Source organism: Columba livia, chromosome 1 (assembly GCF_036013475.1).
Source record: "Columba livia isolate bColLiv1 breed racing homer chromosome 1, bColLiv1.pat.W.v2, whole genome shotgun sequence".
Lineage (NCBI taxonomy): Eukaryota > Metazoa > Chordata > Aves > Columbiformes > Columbidae > Columba > Columba livia.
The window spans coordinates 54,187,959-54,213,283 of NC_088602.1; the positions used below are offsets into that span (position 1 = coordinate 54,187,959).

Here is a 25,325-nt window from a genome sequence, read left to right on the forward strand (position 1 = left end):
GGAAGTTTCCCCCTTGGCCTCTGGGAGTGAACTCTCTGCAAGTCACTCCAGAATATGTACAACTGCAGAATATGTACAAGAGTACAAAGTAATCCTTTTTTGGTTACTGCACATGATATAAAACTAGGACTAACTACAAGCTATGAGCCTAAGCAATAGTATGATTACCATGAATAATAAGACATCCAATAGTTCTCTGGTGGCCACGCAGTCATTAGTCAAGTTGGGAACGGGATGATTTTCCTTGTGGGTGGGTTGCTGACCCCCAGTTCATCATCTCTGGGGTTTTATACCTTCCCATGTCAGTAGTTTTTCTCTTGAATCCTTTAACTCACATAATCTTGTCAGCGGTTTTGCTTCCAGTACCTTGATTGGCTTCAGCATGGTCTTTCTCACACTATAACAATTGGATCTGTAAAAACAAGCCAAGGACAAACAAATTTGCACCAAACTTGGCTCACAGACTGTGGAATTCCTGCATGGGGGTAATCAGACATTACTTTTTGCACATTTTGGATTTTTTGCATTGAGTGATTTCTCTGTTTATTTTGCTTGTGCTTTTTTCTCTTCTATAAAGTCAAAGACACACAAACTTAGACAAAATGCTTTGCTTTTTGCCTTACAACTTGTGCCACAGTCAGGTTAATACTTCGGAGCTTGTAGAGGCAGTTTGTCCTTTACAGTGGTTGGTTCCAAACAGAAATGAAAGGACAAGTGCCACAGTTTTTGGCCCTGAAATTTCATGGGTAGGCCTTGAGCTAGTATGATAACAGGACTCCAAAGTCTTTATGAATTGTATCCTGTCTCTGTTTTACATTCTTAAGTGACTAGAAAAGAGTTTAGGCTGAAGAGTATCTCAATAAAAAGCTTATGGCAGAAGCACGAATGTACCCATTACAGCCTCTGACTGAAGACCATAATGACCTATGTTGTGGTTGTCATTGTGAACTGTTTCTATGATTGGCATAGCAGGAAAACATGTCATTTTCAATCAGAAGACAAGAAGATAGCTTCCTCTCTATAATGGCAACACAAAAAGCTTTTCTTGAACTGACTGAAGCCATATGAACAAGAGAAGACCACAGTTGTTGCTATGTTTAGTATTTTAGAAACATGGATTTTATACACGACAATACAGTGATCAGCAAGGGATCTGTGCATTTTTGAAGTATATTTAACAGTGCAAACAAATGGCATGACTGTAGCTCATGCAGCATTAGCTTTTGCTGCATGTATATTAGTTATGGTGTAACTATGATAAGGACTTGTTTGGGGAGTACAGCATACCCAGTTATCCCCAGGCAACTAACTCCACTCTATCATACTGTGATAGTATTTCTGCGCATACATGAACCAAGTGGTGTAAATCTGCTTCTGATATATCATGTACTGCAATCACATATTTGGATTTCAGTTTTATGTGATGAATATTGATTAAAATCTTTGTAAATGCATGACTGTGTACAATCTCATCCTGCTGCCTTAATAATAAAATTGTTCTGAGAGCAGCTGAAATACAAAACCTGCTTGCACTGTGTTTTATGGTCATGGTAAAGCGATGTGCTCCTTGTATTCTACTTCTTGCTATAATGTTGTATAAGATATTTCTGCTATTATAGTAGGGGACATAATAAACAGCGAAAATCAATTGGGGTGGAGGGGAAGTTGACTGCCATTCCCAGGTGGAAACATGCTTTGAAATCAGAAAATTGCAGCCATGTAGCCAGCGAGATGATGAAACTATATGGTGCTGAATCACAGCCTTACCATTTGCTTTCCACAAGGCACTGAGCACAACGCCAGTAATACACCCCCCAAGAGGTAACTAAAGATTCTTCTCACAAACTGTGCTATCAAAAAACAATTGTCTGACTGTGTATGCTTGGAAAATAAAATGAACCTGAGCATTGGAGTAGTGGTACTGCTTCTATTAGTTTAGTTAGGAAGGCTCTAGGGACTTCAGCTCTTTCTTTAGCATCTGTATAGTCCTAGTCTGAACAGGTTTGCATTGGCCTCTGCTTCTGTAACTTATTACTGAGGGCTTCCCAAGGACAACAGGGTCAGGCCTTCTTGTAAATGAATGTTCCCTGTGGGATCTGTAATGAAGAGACTGTTAACTAATCATCAGTCTGTTTGGAAGGCATTCATTTTTTAATTGACCTCAAAGTGCTCAAGGAACAAAAAGAATCTGAGCAAAGATGATTTTGGTCCAAGGCAAACAAATGTGTAATGTTCTTTCATGGGTTGGTTTCATGGGTTTATTGGAGTCCACTGGACACACAAGTTCTTCAAGTTCAATATGCCACTAATTAAAATTAGGAGAGATGTGTCTGACGACATGATCTGTGTGTTACAGACAGCTTTCCCTTCTCTCCTTCAGCTATCGTTTTCTGTGCAAATATTGCTCCTGTCATCACTTGTCAGGCCAATATTATAATGGAATTAATTTAAATCATAATCTGTTTCCTTCTAGTTTGAGTAGGAAAGTTCAATTCTGTGACTTGAATGTCAGATGCAGTTTTACAGAGGCTGCTTGCAGGGCTGTTATACTCCATAGAGAAGATAATTACAAAGTCAGAAGGAACCTTAGGACTTTTTGGCTAGGGAACAGTCTTTGTCCAACAAAATGATATTTTAATTTCCACTATTGGCTGAAATAATGAAACTCGTGTTTCTAATTTAGTTTTAACTGCTAAATAAGTTAATGCAGGAAACACGATACTGCTGTTTGTTTGTTTCAAGGTAAAGGTGATTGTGAGTCAAATTCTTCCACCGCACTGTTGTCTCTTTATATATATGAGTGACAGAAGGATATAAGTGTATTGAAGGAGAATAGTTTTCTATAACAGAAAATTAATAACGCGATCATGCTCCTAATATCACCAGTAGAACATTTAAATTGAAAACTTTGAAAAGCACGTGTTCAGAAATATTGTCACCAATACAGAAAAACATCCAAATCTTCAAACAGTATGAAAAGGTTAAGCTGAATGAGGTTTTTGTTTTACTTCCATTAATCATATTTTTTAAATAATTCAAAATATTTATTTTTTTTTTTTTTAATATGAGAAACAAGGTGGAAAATGTTAATTTAGAAACAAAACTCCATCTGTTCCAGTCCTTTATAATTCTGAGAGGTAGGAGGCTCTGAGGTGCCTAATTGCAGAACCATGGAACAGCCCAGGTTGGAAGGGACCATGACAGGTCATCTGGTCCAAGGCCTTGTGGGAAAGGGAGCCTAGATGGGATTAACTGGCACCCTGTCCAATTCCACCTTGAAAACCTCCAGCAACAGGGTCTCCACCACATTCCTGGGGGGGTTATTCCAGTGACTGATTGTTCTCACTGTAAAAAAATTATTTCTTTTGTTGAGATGAAACCTCTCCTCGTGCAACACATACCTGTTGCCCGTTGTCTTCTTCATGGTGCTCCTTGAGAAGAGAGCGCCTCTATCCTCTTTGTAGCTGCCCTTTAACTACTGGAGAACTGTGATGAATTGCTCCCTGACCCTTCTCCAGGGAGAAAAGACTAACTCCTTCAGTCTTTCCTTGCAGGGCAGGTTCTCCAGTCCTTTAATCATCTTCATGCTCCTCCTTTGGACCCTCTCCAGTCTGCCCACATCTCCCTTGCATTGTGAGAATTAGAACAGGACGCAGTACTCCAGGACAAGCCAGAAAAACACTGAGTAGAGTGGGATGATCATGTCTCTATCTCTGCTAGTAATATCCCTGTGGATGCAGCTCGGTATCAGAGTTGCCTTTGTTGCTGCAGTGGTGCACTTCTGACTTGTGTTCAGCTTGTTGTCCACCAGGAACCCAGGTCCTTTTAGCAAGGCTGCTCTCCGACCATGTAGATCCTAGCCTGTGCTGAGGTCTTTGGTTATTCTGTCCTAGGTGCATGACTTTGCACTCATCTCTGTTAAACCTCATACTAGTGATAAATTACATTGCTGTCTCCACAAATGGCTGAATATGCGCAGGTCTGAAGCAAGTATTTCTAATTTTAAAGAATATAGTTAATGACAAAGCTCAATCATATTAATCTAATCTGCACAATGAAGAATGCAGAGCTGTCTTCTCTTCAGGCACTGCTGATGCATACAGGGTGACCCAGTTTGAAAGCACACCTTGAATTTACCCCTTTCATTTATTAACATTTAACATGCTGAGTTTATGAAGCAGTGTGGTGACCATATGTTTCTATTTGTACCAGTAATATGGTTTGTCCTATGATTCTGCCTACAGAACAATATCAGTTTTTGAAATTTAAAAATAGGATAGAAACTATAAAATGCTGACTGCCTCAGAAGGAATTGTTTCTGAAATGGTTCAACTTGTAACATGACTCATAAAAAATTCTGGCTGATGTAAAATATTTTATGTGATCATGCTTCCAGTTCTAATAATGTAATCGATGCTTGCATCACATGTTCAGATAATCCAGCAGTGAAATTGTTAAGAGAAACGTTATATACCATAGGGTTTACTGCTCCTTCAGATTGTGTTTTCTGCAAGTAGTTACCATGCTCAAATCAATTCTGGCATTTTGATACACAGTAGAAGCATTTTTTCAGCTTTAGAGTCATAAGCTGCATTTTTTAAAGACTCTTGTGAGGTTTGTAGCGTATTATGGGGACACTAAACTGTTATATACCTGAATATAAAACAAGTGCTTTATAAATTGTTTTATCATACTTCAAAGCAACATGCCAGCAGGATTACCAAATTCAACCACAAAATTTGCCAGTTTGGATCATGTGAAGGCAGGTGTGAGATTACAGCTGTAATAAAACTGAAACTGAATACTGGTGGCTGAATTTGTAACAGGCAATTGATTTGATTTATATAACATAAGCCATATGAGGAGGGATATGTAGGTCAGCATCTTCAGATGGCAACAGTGGTTAGAAAAGTTGTGGTAGGTTGTTGGGAACTGCTGAGTTAATACTTGTTTAGTCTGGCAAAATGCTGGTGCAGCGTAACTAGATTTGGTGAGGTTTGTCTAGGGAGACAGTATTTGCAACAAGGAAAAACTAGTCAGTTGTAACCAGTGCCACTTGTGCCATGAAAGATCTTAGCTAATATTTGCATAAGAATGTAGACAGTATGGAGTTTCCCAAAGCAAGAACTGGTACATTAGCTGCGAGCGTATATTCAGCCTGCAAAATACTGAAGGTGTGTAAATGCACAAATCAGTGATTAAACTTCTTTTACAGTAATAGAACAATATATTACAAAATGCAAATGGTAAATGATCCTTGTTCAGGGAAATAGAGGAAGCAAAATTTAATATAGCCTGCAGTGTTATTTTCTAATCCAATTAGTCTGTTACATCACAGATTTGCAGAAAAGAAGCAAAATATAAAAAATAAATCACATACGTCTTAATTAAAAAACAAAAACAAAATAAAACAAAAAACACAAGCAAAAAAACAAAAGCAAACAACAACAAAACCCAAAAATCCACAAAAAAAACGCACAAACAAACACCTTATGTCTCTTTTGAGAAAATCATGTCCTCATTTTTTGTCCAAGGAGTGAACTAATAACCTAATGGTATTAACATGAGTTGGAGGTTTAATAAGAACAAACCCAAATTGATAAAAATTCCTTTAATAAAGAAATTAAGATTAAGCATACAGAAGGGACTGTTTGCCAGAGATTTGCTGTTCTCCATTCCCAGGAAAGGGCCCAAGTTTATTTCCAAGTTCTGAGCCTTTGGAGGCTGCAGCCAGTCATGGTCAAATACAAACATGTTGGGGCTTTTAAGCCACAATTTCTATAGACTTCATCTTTGCCAAGTATAGTTGGACCTCTAAGGCTACAAGCACTTCATTGGTACGGAGCAATGGAAAATGCTTTTGCTTTATCTACAATCTGACTTGAGCCTCCAATGCAGGAAAGAGGAAGAGGTAAAAAATCTTGAAGCAGAATATGAAGAGTAGCACAATATTTGCATTACTGTTTCTTTCTACCAAAATGCAGGGAGTATATGGCAGAGGAGGAGAGAAGAACTAGAAATGTTGTTTTAAAAGAGCTGATTAGTGTAGTAAAGTTTTTGTGATGAAGGCAGGTGGTTAGTATAGATGATTTAAGAAGATACATAGTGAGGAGAGGAAAACAATGAAGTGGTGTAGAAGTTGTGAACATTTCTGACACATGTGAGTTTCATATTTTGCCAGTCAAGAACCTCATAAATGAATGAAGACCCAGTGAATTTAAAAAAAAAAAAAAAGAAACTTAGTGAAAATACAGGTATAAGAATTAAGTGCAGTAGGAATATGAATGAGTTTGTAGCAGCCAAGGTAGGAAGTAATTTTTGTAGTAAAGAGGATGCAGGAGCATAAATAAATAAGCAAAGTAAAAATTAATATTGCTACAAAAGTGACTGCTCTACTGAGTTCAATATGCTTTAATTTGTCATAATACTCAGCATAACGTGTCTTAAAAATCCAGGCACATGGCTGTTATTCACTAAGCACAGTGCCTTGATGATTCACATTAGGTCAGTTGATGGTCTGGCAATTCTGAAAAACAAACTGAGTCAGATGGATGAGAGAAAACACTTGAAATGAACAGAGAAAATAAACCAGAATTTTATTAAAAAAATTGACTGCAACAGCACCAAAGGGCATTATCATTATAGAAAGCATAAACCACCACTGCGGCTGGAACTGGCTGGAATAATAGGTCTATCCAGTGCTTTCCAAGTAGCAAAAACCTCTGGGTTTACCAAGGAAGGGCGTTACAGACATTATGGATGGAGTATATTTTTTAATTTAATCAAGCACAGAGCACTGCTTCTAATGACACGATATTTCAGCTTTCCTTGTCTTTCTGACATCTAATAAAAACTCAGAATATTACTGTTACTAAAGGAATTCAAATTGTGTCATCTTATGGTACCTCTGCAGTCACATATAACCTATTGAATAATTTCTACAATGATGTAGAGGATAAGGTAACTATTATTTTACTACTATCATTTATGTTTGACAGCAGCTAGCTTACCAGTCCCTGTATGTGTTGTTTATGGCTTAGATGCACAATTTTGAGAATGAAGCGGAATTAATTTATTGTGTTGGGGGGGTGTAGTAGACATGGGAAACAATCCTTACAATATTTTGATCATCATGGGATATATCTTTTTCCAGGTTTATAGTGTTTTATGTTATGGTGCTTTTGGACATGATTGGGACTTGTAGTTGTTACTGCAGAACAGTAACCGATAATAATGAAATGCTCCTTCCTGAAGATGCGTAGCTGTGAGTTTTTAAAAAGTCTTGAGACTGCTAAAAGAAATCTCATGGCATTATAGTTCATGTCTTATGAACTATTGCAGGAAAAAACAAATTAAGATGGGGATGATGGGTCAGGGTTGAGGAATGATTAAAATTTCAAATCAAAGGACTTCCTTCAAAAACTGAAACAAAAATGGGAATAAGGTGAGAGGGTAAACTCCAGAAAATGTTTATTCTAAGCATGCGCAAACCTCTTTTTGACACTGTTTTCAAAACGATGCAGCAGCTAAATTTATTTTACCCCTGGGAAGCATAAACCTTAGGGCCTGATTCTTCTCACTACATAATAAGAATGGTGAAAAGTGGCCTTAAAGTAGGTATAAATTGCATTTAAATCTTCTTTACAGCTCAGCAGTGGTAGAAAGGAGCTTCAATATAAATGAGAATCAGGTCCCCAGTATTTATTTAACCCTTGGGCTTTGTATATCATTTTATTTGCACCTTTAAGAGATTTGCAGTGGGATTTTTAATCAGGATTCGGTGTACAGAAAGCTAAATGTTTTCATTGCCTTACAAGTAACTTTAATCATAGAAGCAGATCATTCTCTTTATTTCTCGAGAGGGAATGGTAGAATTTCCTGCCTTTGTGAAAACTGAGCTAAATGTTTCTGACACCCATAGTACAGTGTCAATTGGAAATTCACATTTCATGTAATAACAGACCATTTTAATTTCATGAGCTAAAGAATTGGTTTCCACTTGCAAATTGTAGCGAAGAAAGCAATATTGTCAGAAGAACTGGCACAGTGCTTCAAAAGATAAATCTATTGAATTAAATAAGAGGCTTTCATTACCTTTTACATTACATTTCCGTATAACATAAGCATTAATTAAACTCTTCATTGCTTTCTCCTATTCAACGGAGTACTTGCTCAGTCTGACAAGAAATGCTGCCCAAGAAAATATGTGGTACGCAAACAGCCATTAAAATACACTTACTCAAGCAGAAGGGAAGAGTAGAAGGGGAGAATGTTTTGGTGCATTTGGGCAAGTGGGACCAAACATGTAATTTTTTTTTCATGTTCACACAGCAAGGCAGCTCCAATGACTTGTAACAGGTCGTCTCACTAGGTATTTCTCCAGGAATTTTGAATACAAACAGAAAGGAAGTAATTGTCTTTGGATCTTTCAGTATATATGTGCTTATGAGGAAGGCCTCTTCTGTGTGAGGAATCATTTTTGGCATAAGACAGTTCTACTTTTTCAAGTAGCAAAACAACTTTGGAAAGTGTGTCTCCTCTCTTGTGTGAGGAATGCCCAACTATGGCAAAGTTGTTGATATCAATTCAAAGTCTTCCCAATCAAGTAGTCAAGGCTGAAAAAGCTCTTTGGGTAGCCCGCCTCCCTTAACTGAAAAGATATCATGTACATTTTGTTCTGACACATTTCTGTCTATACTCAAATATTTCTAATTCCTTTTTTCTTATGATTCTAGGGGAACATTTGAGAATCTGCCCTCAGGAATATACATGTTGCACCTCAGAAATGGAGGACAAGTTAAGCCAACAGAGCAAGCTGGAGTTTGAAAACTTGGTGGAGGAGACAAGTCATTTTGTACGCACCACTTTTGTATCCCGGCACAAGAAGTTTGACGGTAGGCTGGATATGATTTACTTATTTTCAAGGTTATGGGATTTACAAGTCAGTTATCCAGAATGAATTCCAATATTCTTTTCTTTACAATTAGATATCACATTTGCAGTTTGCAGTTTGGCTAAGATAAGGGTTAACTTGCAGCTGGTGTGCTTATCAGCCTTCTGAGTATTGCCTTTAATTACAATAACATCAAGAATCAGACTGTTAAGTGCCTGCAGGCTTGGCTAATGTTGAAAAAAGAGATTAGATATGCATAGAGAGGTTTATAATTTTTGTCTCCTAGTTTCAAATGCAAAATTTAGGTTTGCAATTATGTTCACTGTTGCAAGATGAACTGTGGTTATCCCATGATTTTTGTTATTGCAAAGCAGTTTATTTTTTGTAGTCTGCTTTTTTGTAGCCTAAAGGCCGTAGTTTATTCCTGCATGATTTTCTTGTGATGTACAGAATCTCTTAGAGGGCTTCTGGCTTCCAAAAACTCAGGCCTCAGCTGCATTTAAGAAGGATTGTTATGCAAACCACTTCAGCAGTATCAAACACATCTTCTATAACTAGAAAGAATTGAAAAGGACAGTTCGGGGTTTTTATTTGTTTCTAATCACTACTCCAATCCTTGTTAAGATCAGAGGTTCAGTGTCACAATTTGCTAAATGCTTGTCTTTAATAAGCAGGTTTTATGGTTGTGTCTCTATTTGCAAGTCACTCTGTATTTTCAAGTCACACTGCATTGAGTTGTTTTATAAGGTGCAGATTAGCAAAGAGATAAAGAGCTTCAGAATATTGTCATGGCTCTATTTAAATATGAAAACTGTATGTCTGTTGAATGTGTTCCCCTGAGCTCTTCTGTATATGCATAAATTGGAAAGGGTCTGTCACTAAAAGGTGTAAATCATCATTTCAAAGAGGATTACAGAACTGCATCTTTGCATGTAGGTAGAAAGCCTGTAGACATGTTCAGTAAAGCTGGCTAACCCCAGGTAGTGGTAGGAGAATGGTGGAAAGTTTATCTCTGAATTTGGAAGCTAACTTAGAAGATCTGAGGTCGCATTCAGAGAAAAAGTGAAGGTGTCCCTGACTTCTTAGGGTAATTCTGTATTATTCTCTTTATCCAATTAAAGATTTTTTTTTTTTCTTTCATAATATTGGTTGTCTCAATATGATACAGAAGGGAAGAAGAATTATAAAAGGAGGGAATGGGAAATGTATAATATGAGGATGAGCTGGAGAAAAGTCTCCAGCAGCAGATCAGATCTGGATATAATTTAGAAAGTGTCCTTAGTCCTTGGATGGACTGTGATGTGGATGATTGTGCAGTGCTCTGCATTGTGATGGCTTCCCTTTCCAATGTGAAGTTGGAATGTTTTGTGTAGTGGATGTTTAAAATTTTACTTGGCTTCAAAGGACCTAATAAAAAATCCAGAAGTTGCGTGCAGTATTACAAGATGAGTATGCAAGCAGAACAGACATTTCAAACCATCTATGGTACATACAGGGCTTTTCTCTTTTTCTAGAAGGAAGCTAATATGAATAGTGGTGTTCAGTGAGCAGTGCAATTTACTGAAAATGCTGAACTCATTCAGCACAGAGCTCAGATGGTACCGTACTAGTTTTTTGGCCTTTTTATCTTGCAATGAGCTTAAGCATATTACAGCTTTTTCAGTAACCTGAAATTCTGAATCTTAATAGTGATGGTAAAGTAAATAGATGAAAGTTACTGACCTGTTGTAAATACTGAATTCTGGGGTTCTTACGGATCTGCTTCACAGAAAGTTGGATTAAAAGACTAAGTGGTTTCTTCTGGCATATCATTGATGTTTTAAAGGGAATTTGCAATATGAAATCTTTTCAAAGAACAATTGAAATATTTGTATACTTTCAGTATTTTAATGCTATTCAAAAACTATTAAAAAGTTGTTCACTTACATGGAAAAACTGCTTACTCTTTCTAGAATGGCAAATGCATTAATGGAAAAAATATATTCATCTAATAAGCTGTCTTTCAGTCTAAAACCAGCTAGGTTTGTTGCAGTTTAAAGTAGGATTATGCTTTTCAATGTAAAGCTAATACTGGATTGTTAGATAATGTCTATGTTTTAACTCTTCAAGAATCATCTTTTTGATTGTTCGTTTGTTTGTTTGTTTTAATTTGGCACTTTGGTTGCACAAGGGAGTTCAGATACATGAATACCATTTGATGCTAGTACACCAGAAATAACAAAACAAATACAGCCAGCTGTGATGATTTTATGGAAGTTCTGTACAGGATCTGTGTTTATCAAGAGCAGCATATCTGACCAATAACAGAATATATGAACATTTAAGTAATGTTGAGATAGAGAGTATGTTAGCACTGCTCCGTTGAGGAGTTAATTTGAGCTAGTATTGCTGCCAGCCTCTTTGATTGTGCAGAGATTTATATGATTTTGCAAACTTTTGAAGGATACATGGAAAGTCTTGTAGATTTTTGCAATTCTTTTTCGTGCCGTACCAGGCATGTCTTAGGATAATGCTAATCTTCACAACATAAGACTTACTAGGAGTGTGTGAATTCTTTGTTGAATTATGATCTGACCTTCATATGCCTTGCCTTTCTTATTTGTTTTCTCTCTCACAACCATAAATTTCAGGATAGATTGAGTGATTTTTCATTCTGAGAGGTAATTTGAGATCTGTTTTCCTTTTCAGGATTTTGCCCCAGATTCCTATTCGTGATCTAACCTACAAGAAATGTCAATCTGCTCTAATTCAAACTTTGTCTCTCAAGCCTCTGGTCAGACACACATTCTTACACATAATCACAGAATCAGAGCATGGCTGAGATGTGAAGATACCTCTGGGGATGACCTAGTCAACCCCCGCTGCTCAAAGCAGGATCAGCTACCACAGGTCACCCAGGACCAGGTGCAGACAGGATTTGAATATATCCAAGGATGGACACTCCATGGCCTCTTTGGGCAACTTGTGCCGGTGTTTGACCATCCTCACAGTAAAAGCATTTTACTGTGTTTAGATAGAATTTCTGTTTCTGCCCATTGCTTCTTGTCCTGTCACTGGGCTCTATTGTGAAGAGCCTGGCTCCGTTTTCTTAACTACTTCTACCAGACATTTATAGACATCAGTCAGATCCTCCTGAGCCTTCTCTTCTCCAGGCTGAACACTCCCAGTTCTCTTAGCCTCTGCTCACGTTAAGAGATAGTCCAGTCCCTTCATTAGTTCACTGCTCTTTGCTGGACTTGCATGTCCATATCTCTCTTGTACTGGGGAGCCAGACCTGGACCTGCGCTCCACATGTGGCCTTACCAGTGCTGAGCTGAAAGTTCACCTCCCTCAGCCTGCTGGCAATGTTCCTACATCATTTCTGTGTCAGTTTTATATTTCATTTTACCTGAAGTGCAGTACTTTCCAAATCTATAAGAATTAATGTCTCTAAAAACTACAAGCAGGAGAAGCTAAATATGAAATTTGTAACAGAGAACTTGAGAAACTGTTGTTTTGGAACCAGCTATGATCAGAAGAAATTATGTCTTCCTTTTAACTGGCAATCAGTTCTTGCATCCTAAAGTCCTGTACAATCTTACTAATTTCTTATTCATTTGCCCTTCTTATTTCTAAGGGGCTGTCACTGTGTTGGAACTTTTAACTGCTCCCTCCTTCTAGATTCTTTTTCTCCGAAGAATTTTATTCCTCATAGCATGTGAGGTTCTAAGACATGTCAGAGAGAAAGGTCTGACAACAGTAATTTTCATTTGGTTTCCATGTTCTAGACAATCGGCGTGAATTAGCATGAGTCACTACACAATGTAGTACCAGCTCCCAATTGTTTCTTGGCTGAGGCTTATGTGCAGATGTTTACATTTGTATTTTCTAGATCTGTATATTTGCCATTGCACTGATATACTCGATGGCCATTTCAAATTAATCAATATCTATTATACAATTTCACTAATGGGTGCAGGAAGGTCCAAGGAATCTTCTCCTGAGAATCTTGCCAAAGAAAGTCTTGAAATGAGAAAAAAATCGTTTGAAACAGTAGGTGCTCCATTTTCCTAGTAAAGAATGCAATATCTGTTTCAGCAATGAGACTCGCAAACCTATCTAAAAACTAGGAAAAGGAACAAAACACCCTTCCAGCAGACAGGAAACATGCAGGAAGATAAGAGATCCAGCAGAAGCAGTTTTTTCTTTTACACCAAGGCTTTGGGTAGGACTAATCCAAATAAGCAGACTTGTAATGATCAGCTGTTTCCTATTCCTAGAAATAGACAAGCAATCTTGCTCCAGTTCTTGGACCTCCACTGCATACCTCAAAGCAGCTTAAAATATATTATGCTCATAGTGTAGCTGTAATAGTATCATCTTATTATCACCAATTCCCTTGCATAGTGGCATTGCTGAGCAGCTGTTTCACAGACAAGCCAATTTCTTTTAAGTATTGCTCCATCAGCAGCTGGAACCAGCCTTACTGGAAGGTTTTGTCGTGAATGTTAACGAGGAGACAAGTAGCTGTTCAGTGACATTTTCTCACTAATCCTTTGAATAACTACAGGAAAATTATAGCAAATAATTTTAATTTAGGCTAAATAGATCTGAACCTGATAAAAGAGACTCTATCTCCTCATTCTCATTAAAAAAAAAAGTACAGTAATAGTCCTGGTAATGGTGTTTAAAATGAAAGAATGTCTAAGAATAGCTGTCATGAACTCGAACGGATGTGGATAGCCTTCAGCAGAATGTGTGAGGCGTGATGCCATTTAAGGAAAATAACCTGAATAGCATAAGCACCAATCTGCAGCTGCATTGATCTGTCTTACAGGGTCATCATTCCCCATGTTCCTTTTTTTTTTTTACAGTCCAGGAGAACAGTGATCCATACCCATTAGTGCTGCTTATATTTCTTACAGTAATTACCATCAGTAGCCATGTAAATTACAGGGCAGAAAAGGAAGTTTCAAAGATAAACCTCCAAAACAATACCTGCAAGAATAGCTAGCATCCTAGAGACCCTGTATCCCATTTTCTTTCCTTGCACACTGTCCTGGTTTTATTAAAAAACAAGTTTCTCTTTTAGTGAATTTGCCTGTCAGCTAAAGCCTTCATATTAGCTGCATTTTCCTGGAGAACCAGATACATGTTTTGGTAAACATAGCAATGGAATGCAAAGTTATTGATAAGCGTGGATGGACATCTCGCGAGAGGGGCAACGAGAAACAGGCGACCAAGAAACTGAGCAACTATGTATAACATTCCATTCACATGAATACTTCATATAAAAGTGGGAGATCACGAGGATCTTGGCCCTATTTTTTCCCCTTTTCCTTATGGCTGACATTAGGAGAGGATCTTGCCAGTTGTCCGTGTGAACTGAGGCCTAGTGACAGACTGAATCCAGCTCCGCTTGGCTGCAGAGTCCAATCCAGGACTTTGGTTGCCAGCTCTGCAGTTGCTGAGACTTTCAAGATTGCTTTTGTATATTTTGTATTATTTTCTCTATTCTTATTAGTAGCATTAGTAAAACATTTTAAATTTTTCCAACTCTCTTCTCTCTGTCCTTCCGATCACCTGTCCTGAGTGGGAAGGGGGGAGAGGGAGGGGCAAAAGGGGGAAAAGGGTGGCGAGAGGAGGTTAACAATAAATCTGCCAGGGTTTTATTTTCACCCCGCAATCAAAACCCTCGACACACACTTTATGAAAGAACTTGGAGAAAAATAGTATTTATGAATCTTTTCTTGATATTGGAGCTGGCAAAAATGTGTTTTGTGAAGCTACTTTCCAACAAAGTAAGAACTCTTCAATGAGGTGAACTCTCCATAGCCAGGTATAACCATCTTGATAAACTTGGTGAAAAAGCGTGGAGAGTAAAATAAAGGAGATGCTGGAAGTCAGGATACAACTGAGGTTCAGCTGCATGGCCAGTGCAAGTCTTCTGTCCTCTGCTGCTCCTTCCTCCCACCCTTGCTGCACAGCTTGAGCCCCAGTTCACACCTGGAGCTGCACTGACCTCTGTGGACTTCTGCAGAGGAGGGGGTGCAGCGACAAGGGACCCCACGTGCACACTCTTGCTGTCACGGTCAGCGGGTGAAGGATGGACTTTCAGCAGGATATTTTTTTTTCATGCTTGATATTTTTGGGTTTAGTTCTGAGCAAAGTGGTGGTATTTTGGGGGGTTTTTTTTTGTTTGTTTTACAAGATCTCAGTGTTGCTTTGCAATGTGTTTCCCATCAAATGCAAAATCCATTGCAGAACAGGTGGATTTTTAGAACTCCACAACTGTTTGGCTGTAACAGTGCTTGCAGGGCCATAGTTTATGTATAATTCATCTACTGTTTTAACACAGTACATAACTTCTGCACTTGCCAACATACAGGCCTTAGAGCAGACAGAAGCCTTAAGAAAAGGTAACATCTGCTGGCTTGTAGTATGTCACTACTTACAAGCCTTTACTGAACATCTGGTGCAAGTTTCTAAACTTTAAAGAGATTCTCAATAAAAGATCTCTTACCTTTTTTTGACTGGAAGCATTAATTTGAAAATAAAAGATTCTACATGTGATCCAAATCCTATCAGAGGTGATAACAGCCTAAGAGGAATCTCTATTGCCTACGATTTCGGGGTCTAATCCTCTAAGATTTGCACTGAGATTACTGTTGATGATTGTTTCATATATTATGTCAAAATTTGTTTGTAAATTACAGAAGATTTTTTTTTTTTTCTTTTTGTAATTACCAAAAGAGGAGAACAGCAAGCCTACAAAACTTTGAAAGGCAGGATTGGCGCTGTAGTAAGAACAGTTTCCAGCCAGGGGTGAAAATTCCTGTAACCCGGTCAAGGAACTTGTTCAGGAACTTGTGTCTTCTGTGTGCTCCCTGCAGCTGAAAATGCACTTCATGCAGTTGGATGGCTTGTTCTGTCTGTTCTTCCACAGCTTCATTTGCTGAGTGCAGCTGGTCAGTGGAGCATGTAGTCTTCTAACCAGCTGCATCAGGTTTATGAAGCTACAAAGCGAAGGACGAGCTGCTACCCTGTACTGGAAGAGGCGGACATGACCCCCACTCAAATGAATCTCTTTAGAAAGGATGTTGTCCAGGTACAGCCAAATCCAAACAGGTTTGAAAGGGCAGAGATCCAGTGTTTTTCCTGTTAAACAGAAAGAAAAATTTGCCTTGCTGAATATTGGATGTCCACAGTGTAGGGAACTCCTGTAGGTTCCCTCAATAGTCAATAGGGAATGGTAGGTGCAAGTCGTGGTGGTCTGAAGTTTACATCTCAAGTAGGTCAGGGAAAATCTCTCCCTGAAGTGCTTATTTCTCTGTATTGATTAGAGAGAGCATTTAGTTCAGACATAGATACTGTGGACTTACAGTTTTGTTCAGATAAATTCCACCCCAAGGAACAGAATTAAGGAGTGAAACATCTAAAACTCTTTTGATGCCCTCCTTGTGCTTTATTTGCCTCTTTTACAAAAGTAATCTTTTTTTTTTTTTTTTTTCTCTAGTATTTTGTTGGGAAAAGGACATTAAAAATATTGAGGCAAGTAAGCACTATGGCAATCAGTTATTATCTTATGCTTGTTGAAAAAAACCTGTGCTCTTGAATTCAAATGACATTTAATCTTCTCTGAAGTTCTGCATAGTGTATGTTTTTAATATTTTATGATAGAAATTGTTTTCTGAACTTAGTGTTCAAGCCTTAAAAATACTAACCCATAAGTAAAATTACTGATTTACAAATACTAAAAATCCTGAGATTAAAGATGCTTTCTATGCATATGGACAAGAATAGGATTCAGGAAGGACTCAGCATCAAATCCATAACACTGATGAAAGACATCAGTCTTCTGACAATCAACCATCAGAAGCTCTGTTACCCATACCTAATTCTTACCCTGATGGTAGGTGCTCACCTAACACACAGCAAGGACAAAACCATGCTATGAGAATCCAAAAATAAGGACTGTATATAAAAAACAAGCTACAAAAGAAGAGTATTCATCCATGGTTTCAGTACCCGGGATGATAGGAGCTGTAGCCTTATCTTTTCTCATTTGTTGTCCTCAACACTTGTTAAATGCAGAAATACTATTTTTTAGATTAATCTCTTGACTGTAATGCATAGGCATTGTTGTCTTTTTGCTGCCCTTCTTTTCTTAATTCTTTTGCCTGTGTGTCCAAACAACTGGGAACTTAAAAGCAAACTTAAAATAATGTATCAGGAAAGGATCTTGGAACCTTTGAAAAATGATCTAGTGAATCTCTGTCCCTGTATCTCTGCTTGTCTAAAAGACTTTTTAGAGCTTATTTTAAATTAAAGTTTCCTTTTTCCCTTTTACCTCTGCTCTGTCTTTTACCAGAAAAATATGGAAATGGCTCTTTTTCTGTGAGGAGTGTCATAGGAATGTCACTTTTAGCAGTAAGAGAGATCCTTTAGAAAGGAAGGGAACAATACGTCTATGTGCGATAAGAATACTTTCAGAGATAGTTTAAAAACAGGCACATTAAGGTCCACTGTGCTGTACTTAATGGTAAATACAAAAATCGCATATATAAATCAGAGCTACCAGATCTTCAGGAAGAAGACAGGAAAGAAGTAGCACAGGGGTGTTGCTTCTGATGTCTTCCCTGCTTGCTATACATTAGCTCTCATTCTATATCAATAGCTGAGAGGTAAAAAAGAAACACATACTGCCTACATTGCCATAGTGCTGGTCGAAAAGAGCAGCAGTCGGTGTCTGTGTGGGCAGCCCTGCTCAGTGCTGGTGAGGTCTCACAAATGCTGGTTAGCCTAACACCATGTTTTCAACCCAACTGTGAGGTGTGATGCCACCACAAGTAGCACAGTTGCGGCTGGCCAAACTGCTACAGACAAAATAAAAGGAGATCACCAAGATATAAACTCTACTAGATTATCCATACTGCACTATTTCTTGCTTGTTGGTACTTCATGTGGACATTCAGGTGTTGTTTCTGAAATCTTGGGACTTAAAAAAATGCAGGACTCAAAAGATAGAGGCACTTAGATTACTGAAGTGTTCCAATTTTCTGAAATATATTGGAAAACTAACTTTCACTGATTCTCCATATTTTTCTTTTATTGATTCCTTTTCTAAATATTACTGATACAGTTCCCACACTTTCACTTCTTGAGATGCTTACATAAATTAGGATCTTCATTTTCAGCTTTGCTGTGTTTTCCAAGTAATACGGAAATGGTTTTGCTTAGTGTGTTTATTGGATATGCATCACATGCTGAATTTACTCTGGGGTATGTATAGATTCATCTACAAGCTTTATCAGAAATAAACTCTCCCAGTTTCTTCTGGTTGTAATCTGTGTGCTTTATGCATTCAGAATGATATATCACTGAAAAGTCAGCTGAATGTTTCAGCAATGTGTAGGTCAGTTACCTGTCATTAACAGCAGTGATATTGCATAGAGCAGGGGATTAGCTGGGAAAGGGGAAAAGAGAGAGACAGAGGCAGGACCCAAGATACTGTATTATGTATTATGACTACAATAATGTAAAGGACAGTATATGTCCTACAGGAGCAATCTTAGATGGGTAACAATGCAACTTTTGTGGTACTCTTCATATAAGTGGAGAAACCAATGGCAGACACCATTGCTACTTGAACTGTTCTTCGTAGCTGTACCAGGAACTTTAATAAAATGAACAACAAAACTGAAGGCCTTAAATATATCTTCTTTAATATATGGCAGGTTATGAATTTAGCATTCTTAGGTGAAATTATATCCCGTGAATGGATACTTTTTTGTGGTATCACAGAAGCATCTAGAAGCCATTCCCTATATTTGAATTAGGAAATTCATCAACGTACTGCTAAAAAGCTGTTCTTGCTCTTGAATAGCTATGCTTGAATTGAAAACATATGTGTGTGGATGGGTTTCTATTAGGTGGAAATTTGTTATTGAACTAGCCAGGCCCAAAGGAATTTCAAGGCCACCTCGGAAAGCTGAAAACAGGACCTGCTTTGGAAATAAAACAGTTCAGCAGCAATACGACGTAAATCAACAGACCTATCAGCAGTGAGACTCAGGCGTGTGGTCAGCTCATGAACATGGATGATATCCAATCAGTTAATGCATGCTTGGAGTGTGGACGCATGATCAGGAAATAACTGCATCTATAAGGAGGCTTGTTTCTGTTAATAAATGGCTTTGTGTGTTTCACATTGAATCAGAATGCTGAGTCCTTTATTCTCTCCAACATATGTGAAGCGTCAAGGACGTGAAAACAGCTCATTTTGGTAACAGGGCATTTTCTGTCGTGGAAATCTCAGCAACATCATGGCCAAAAAAAGGCAACAGGAGATAGTTGTTGAGTACTAACTTCAGTGAGTGGGTACAACATATGTGATTTAATTTTTACCACTGTAAGAGCAACTTTACTATGCAGGTACTAAAACTGCACTGAGGAAATAAATTTTGTTGTTTTCTACTTTTTCATTCTTCTGACTTTGAAGCATTTTCATATGGGTGTGCAGCTTAAAAAGGAATAAATTTATGAATACTTGTACAAAAGTTGAACCAAAATTTGGTAGTGTCATCAAGTAGCTGCTGGAAGACTGGGTGATCTCTGCTTGATGTGAACTGTTTTTTGCAGCATGTAAAATCTCTAGAGGGGAAAAATATGACAAGCTTCCAAACAACAAGAAATGGATGTATATGAAAGAATATAGACTAGGAAATTTCCTGTTTTCTCAGAGCGATTAACTATTAAGACTAAGGAAATAATGACTGTTTGCATTTTTTAATTTTCAAAAGCTGGAAGCACTTGCTTAAAGAAAACACTTTGTTTCAATCGCCACACAAATCAAGAAGCATGATTTGAAGTTGAAATATGTATTTCTTGTTAACAAAGTGCTGTACACTTTCGGTTTTGAATTTCAGTAAATTCACATATTTTGAAGGATTTTAAATGAATGCAAAATGTTATTTTCAACTGAAAAATCCAACATTTTTATTTAAAAATGAGGAAACAAATTATTATAAACTGTCTTCCAATAGTATGTTTTATGGCACAGTGAATTTGTGAAATGCATCAGCACTGCATTTTTGATTTTTACAAGTTTCTGATATTAACACTTTGATCAACTTTAAAAAAAAAAAAATCTCAAAGCCTCCCAGGAAATTAGTGGGTTTTTTGGTGTCTAATGTTGTATTTGTCTTAGTAACATTCCTGATACTCCTACAGGTAAATAGCATATTAATTGAAGCTCTCATTACATAACTTGCAAGGGGAACTACTTGCTGGTCTGAGGGATCTGAGTGTACCTGAATTCTACTTTTCTCTGATTTTGCACAGTTCTTGAAAAATAAATAAATAAATAAATAAATACATAAATTGTAAGTTCAGAGTAATAATTTACCAGTTCTAACATCAGAGACAGAGAGACAATACTGTTCTTGCCAGGATAATATCATGCTTAACTGTTCACAGAGAAGCCTAAAAGCATAGGGATTTATTTGGATTTTCTGATACCTTACATTTCTGTGTTCTCTTCCTCTATGTGGCTGTTTTTTTGAATTGGGTTCTTTCAAATGCTATGAAACTCATGACGGTACATAAAACTAGAAAAATCCCTATGCATTTCTTAGCCCAAGGATAAGTCTGTGCTGGACCTAAACATATACAGGTATAATGCCAGACATTTGCATGGGGATCAATTGCATTTTCAGCTAATGTCTAAAATAAAATGCAGCAAGCCAAAACAATGTTGCGCCCACCAGTTTTAAAAATGCCCTTTGAAACAGAACTCCTTATCCTCACCTTCACCAGCGTTAAGCTCGTGATTTATGCAGTTACATTGCTGAGAGATGTGTTTCCCTAACATGAGTTGGTTTTTTTACTTACGCATCAGTAGGTTGCTCACTAAAACTTTATCACTCTTGTAGCTGTGTGCCCAGGAGGAAATGGTTTTGTTCATCTGTTTCTAAAGAGGTGCATGGCAGATGACTAGTGCAGAAGAGGAAGGGAGAATTAGAGGTGAGAGAAGGACAGATGAGAACTGACTATACTGTTACGGTGGCCTTAGTTCCATAGATAAGTGTTGAAACCTGGTGGCCAGAGGAAGGTCACCTCAGCAAGGATATCTCACTGGACAGCCTGCAGGGCTTTATTACTGTTGCAGCCAATGGATTTATTTGTCAAAGGTTGCGGGTTCTGGGGAATCGTCTAAAAGTGTGAGCAGGAGAAGGTGGCAGTTATCTGAAGATTGTTTACCAGCAGGAATTTTTTGTTGTTGAGTATTACGTAGCATGTCAATCTGCTCCTCCTGGCACCTGCTTTTCCTCTTCAGCTCCAAAGAGGCTTCAGAATGCAAGGAGTATCTGTAATTAGGCCTTCAAATGCACAGCAGGAAAGGAGACAATCTTAGCACAGAATAAAAACAATAGCAGTTTCCTGGTTTGACTATAATTTCTAAATGTCCTAATCTCTTTAATTTGCTTCTCTAACACTGTTTTTTAAAAATTCCCTTACTAGAAAACGTGTTACCGTGCAGAATGGTAATGTCCCTATCTATAATCTATGTTGTATTTATTTAATTTTACTGCTTCAAGCATATCCGGTAAACTATAATCCATATTTAGGTTAGAAGTAGCAGTGAAGTGAGAGGCTTTTTACGTAAGTTCTGGAATAAAAACAAATACAGCATTATGGGGAAAAAGCACAGACACAGTGACCATTTAAGAACATGTTTTGTGCATTCCTAATGCAACACTATAGATGTGCAAAAGGTATCCCTGGCCGTTCCATTGAAAGGTCTCAAACTGAAACTCAAGTGATAATATTGCTTATGAGTTTGTATGGTGCTGTTCATGCCCATGGGAACTTAAAATGTCTGTGATGTGGCCTTGTGTTGCTTGTTTTTTGCTTGCTCAATATTTTTACTTGTGTCTGCTTTTTTTTTTTTCTACATAAAGAGATGAATATCAATCTTGATCTTGCGTGTTAAGTGTTGTACCATTACTGGACATAGTGGTAGCAAGATAATTTTCTCGTGTCTATAGGGTGCACATATAAAAGGACACAACAAGAAATCTTTGTAACAAACACATTTTTATATGAAAATATTAAAAGTCATGTAAAAGAATAAATGGCCAATGAAAAAGAAAAACATTGAACTACTTCTGCTTGCAAAGATTTAGAAGATACTGCCTGAAGTTACACTTGTTTGAATGACTGACCTTTGTTTTCATTGCATACCACTTATATACAGGACTTCAGCACTCCTAAGTGTGGGTTCTTTCCTTCTGTCTTTTTTAAAGTCTTATTTTGCTACTCAGACCTTACATATCCTCTCACTTGAAATTTCCTTCATTAATATGAAGGCTGGTTATAATCAAACTCATATTGTTCAAGAATTTTAGGTGTCAAAGTTAAGGGTCAACCACAAGGTCACCTTACTATGATGGTCTCGCATACCATCAGCTGACTTTAAAACAGCTAAGCTGGTTTAGCTTGTTAAATTAGCAAAAATGTGCTGTGGTTTCTCCAGATGAAAGAAAGGAGTGGAAGGGATAGATAGAGAGAGAGAGGTGAAATAGTGTGGACATGTAGTATGGCAAGTAACTCTTGGAGATAAGAACAAGAAAACTGTCAAAAGAGCAACAAAATTAGGAAATTTGGAGAAGGAGAAACTTGATAACCTATAGCAATAATAGGCTCTGTGCTTCTGTTCAGCTGTAACATATAAACACTGAAGTAGCAATGCAGATTTCAGACTCCTAGGAAAGCGATAGACCCTGTGCTCCCACCAGCGCCTTACAACTTAGTCTATTTAAAAGACTTTATTGGACTACCCAGTGAAACAGCACACTATCAAATTCACTAATAGACCATCTATGAACAAGTGCAGCAAGTTCTGCAACAGCTAAAAGGTTTCTTCTCAGCTTCTGTTTGCAAAACATGTGTGAGTTAATGGAGTATCACATTTATATAGTGCTGGGGCATTGACCTGAAGTCTTGTCAGGAAATAGATCTAGGTTTTACTGAGATATATTGTGCTTTACAATAGAAAGAGCCCACATATTCTAGTAGGACAATTGTGTTATTTGTTTATTAAATAATAAATGTGGATGACAACTTTCCTAACCCTGAATCTTTACCGTCTATACGTTACTCTGCTGTTCTTTCTTGGAGGGAAGCTATCTTCCAAATAAGTCGCATTTCTTTGTGTTTACCAACTTAATTGAGTAAACCAGGGCAGAGAAATTTTACAGTAACAATCACAGTTTGTATGACTAGGGTAAAGAAAATAATCTGGTTTTGTTTCCAAATAGTTCAGTGCCATTTGGTAAGGAATTTGGGGAATTGTTTAGAAATGCCTAGAGAGTAGGGCACTTCTAAGGCCACATTCCATGTCAAAGCATGATTCTTAGATTAGTCACACAGATAATTAATATATAGCACTTTTTCTGATGCTGGTAGCAATCTGTCTGTTATATTTTAACTGTTGAACATAGAACATGTTTATTGATTATCAGGCTGTTAAAGTTGTTATCTCTTCTTCGGTAAGATATGAAGAAAGGCTGGAAACAGATTCAGCAATTAGAATTCAGTAGATGAGTTGACATGGTCTGAAAAATACAATCCTCTACCCCATGAACTACCAAAAAAGACAATTATGAGTTGCATATTCATTCTCCAAATGACAGGGCTTGTTTTTAGATCTGCATCTGCTTCAAACATTTCTGAAATTAGACTGAAGACACTTTGCTGAAAAGAAAATTTGTAGTCAGATTTTGCAGAGTTGTTCTGCATTGTTATACTTTAATCAAATACATAATTCTTCCTAGCCACAAAGACATATTATTCACAAGGGGATGAATATGTAAAAGATTGTTGTCCTAGAATGACAGAGATGGAAATCGTAGGTGTTAAATGACAATGTAAGTCACATAATCCTAAACCTTTGAACTGCAAGGATATTAACTCATTTTTTCAACCAGTTTAACCTGTCCAGTTCTTCAAAATTCTTCTGTGTGTGAAGGAGTCTCAGACGTCTTTTGTTTTTCACTCCATGTATTTTCATTCTACTATTTATATATTCTCTTAAACATTTTAGTAATTTAAATCAATTGCTAATTAAAGTCTTGCAAATTTTCTGTATAAGTATTCTTATAATACTCAAATAAGTATAAAGATGATGAAGAAACGAAGGTGCATAAAAGCAGTTTGACTTTTCTGAGGTCACACAATTTGGTAGCAATGAAATTGCAAATGCAAAAAGGACTGCTTTTCATCTACGTTGTTTTGAACCCTTAGATATAAGCTCACCTTTCTTGATGTTAATGCCATAAACTTTTTAGCGAAAGTCGTAGTTGTTCTTGATCTTCATTGATTCAAGCTTCTTCTGTAAGCAAGAATTCTTTTGTTTTCTCTCATAGTTTAATTTTCTCTCATAATCACTTTTTACTTTTTTTTTCTGTAAATGCTTTTCAGTTTGGGTGGAACTGTGTCCAGCCGTCTAGACCCGCACAGATGACATTCAGTGAGCGCACCATGTTGCTGTAGAAGGGGCTTCTGTTCTACAATGTCACATTCCTTTGCTTTATGAAAGGAAACTGATTTTTTTTCCTTGATACAACACTGTGTTACACATTCACATTATTTTGATTACCCTCAGGTAATTTTTCCCCAGGTATTCCTGTTGAATTTTTTCTTATTTGTCTTAAACACATGCGCTTGTAATTTTCTAGATAGAACCTGTTCACTACTGACTGCCAATTTTTACTTTCAATTGCTACAGGCTCTTTGTCTTACCTCTATATTAGTTGCTGCAACACCTCCCATTTTGGAATAAACCACAAATTTAATTAATGTGGTGTTTACTCCTTCTTCCAGGTGATTAATAGATGATTCATTTGAAAATAACACCCATTCGTTATCTGACACAAGCTCTTTGGGATATACTACTAATATAACTAATTAAATTGCTGAAATTCTGCCATAACTTCCTCTCATCATTGATCTTTCAAAACAACAGTGCTCTTGTTGTATCAAATTTCTGCTGTGCTACTTCATACCAGTTTCCCACAGTTAGAGTAGATCATTGAACCCCAGTTATTTATCAAAGTGAGCCTTTTTCTTCAGATCTGTTAACCAAATTGCAGTAGACTTGCAGCCTTCTTAGATTCAGTGTTCATAAAAGCATTTACAGTTGGCAGACACTAAAATTGGTTCCGTGAGTACCATTACTGCATCAACCACTCGGTTTTCTGTTACCTCACTGGGTATTACTGTGCCTAATATATTTCTGAAATGTTAAATAACTACTCATATTTGTTTTTCTCAAATTTTCTCCAAAGTGAACAAATAAATATATTTTTTCACTAGGCCTGGCTGGGTTTTTGGTTTAGCCAGTAAATTCTGTTCAAGACACCAAGGCACCATTCTGTAGTGAGCTAAAAAT

The 25,325-nt window shown here is 37.3% G+C and overlaps 1 protein-coding gene across 3 annotated transcripts in view; it reads left to right on the plus strand.

Annotated features, from left to right (window-relative positions):
- Window positions 1–25,325, plus strand: part of GPC6 (glypican 6) — a 776,640-nt gene that overhangs the window by 232,048 nt on the left and 519,267 nt on the right. For all 3 annotated transcript variants that reach the window (XM_065056864.1, XM_065056870.1, XM_065056879.1), the window contains exon 2: window positions 8,736–8,894. In XM_065056864.1, the coding sequence (XP_064912936.1) occupies window positions 8,736–8,894 (159 nt within the window). The remainder of the gene's footprint in view (window positions 1–8,735; window positions 8,895–25,325) is intronic.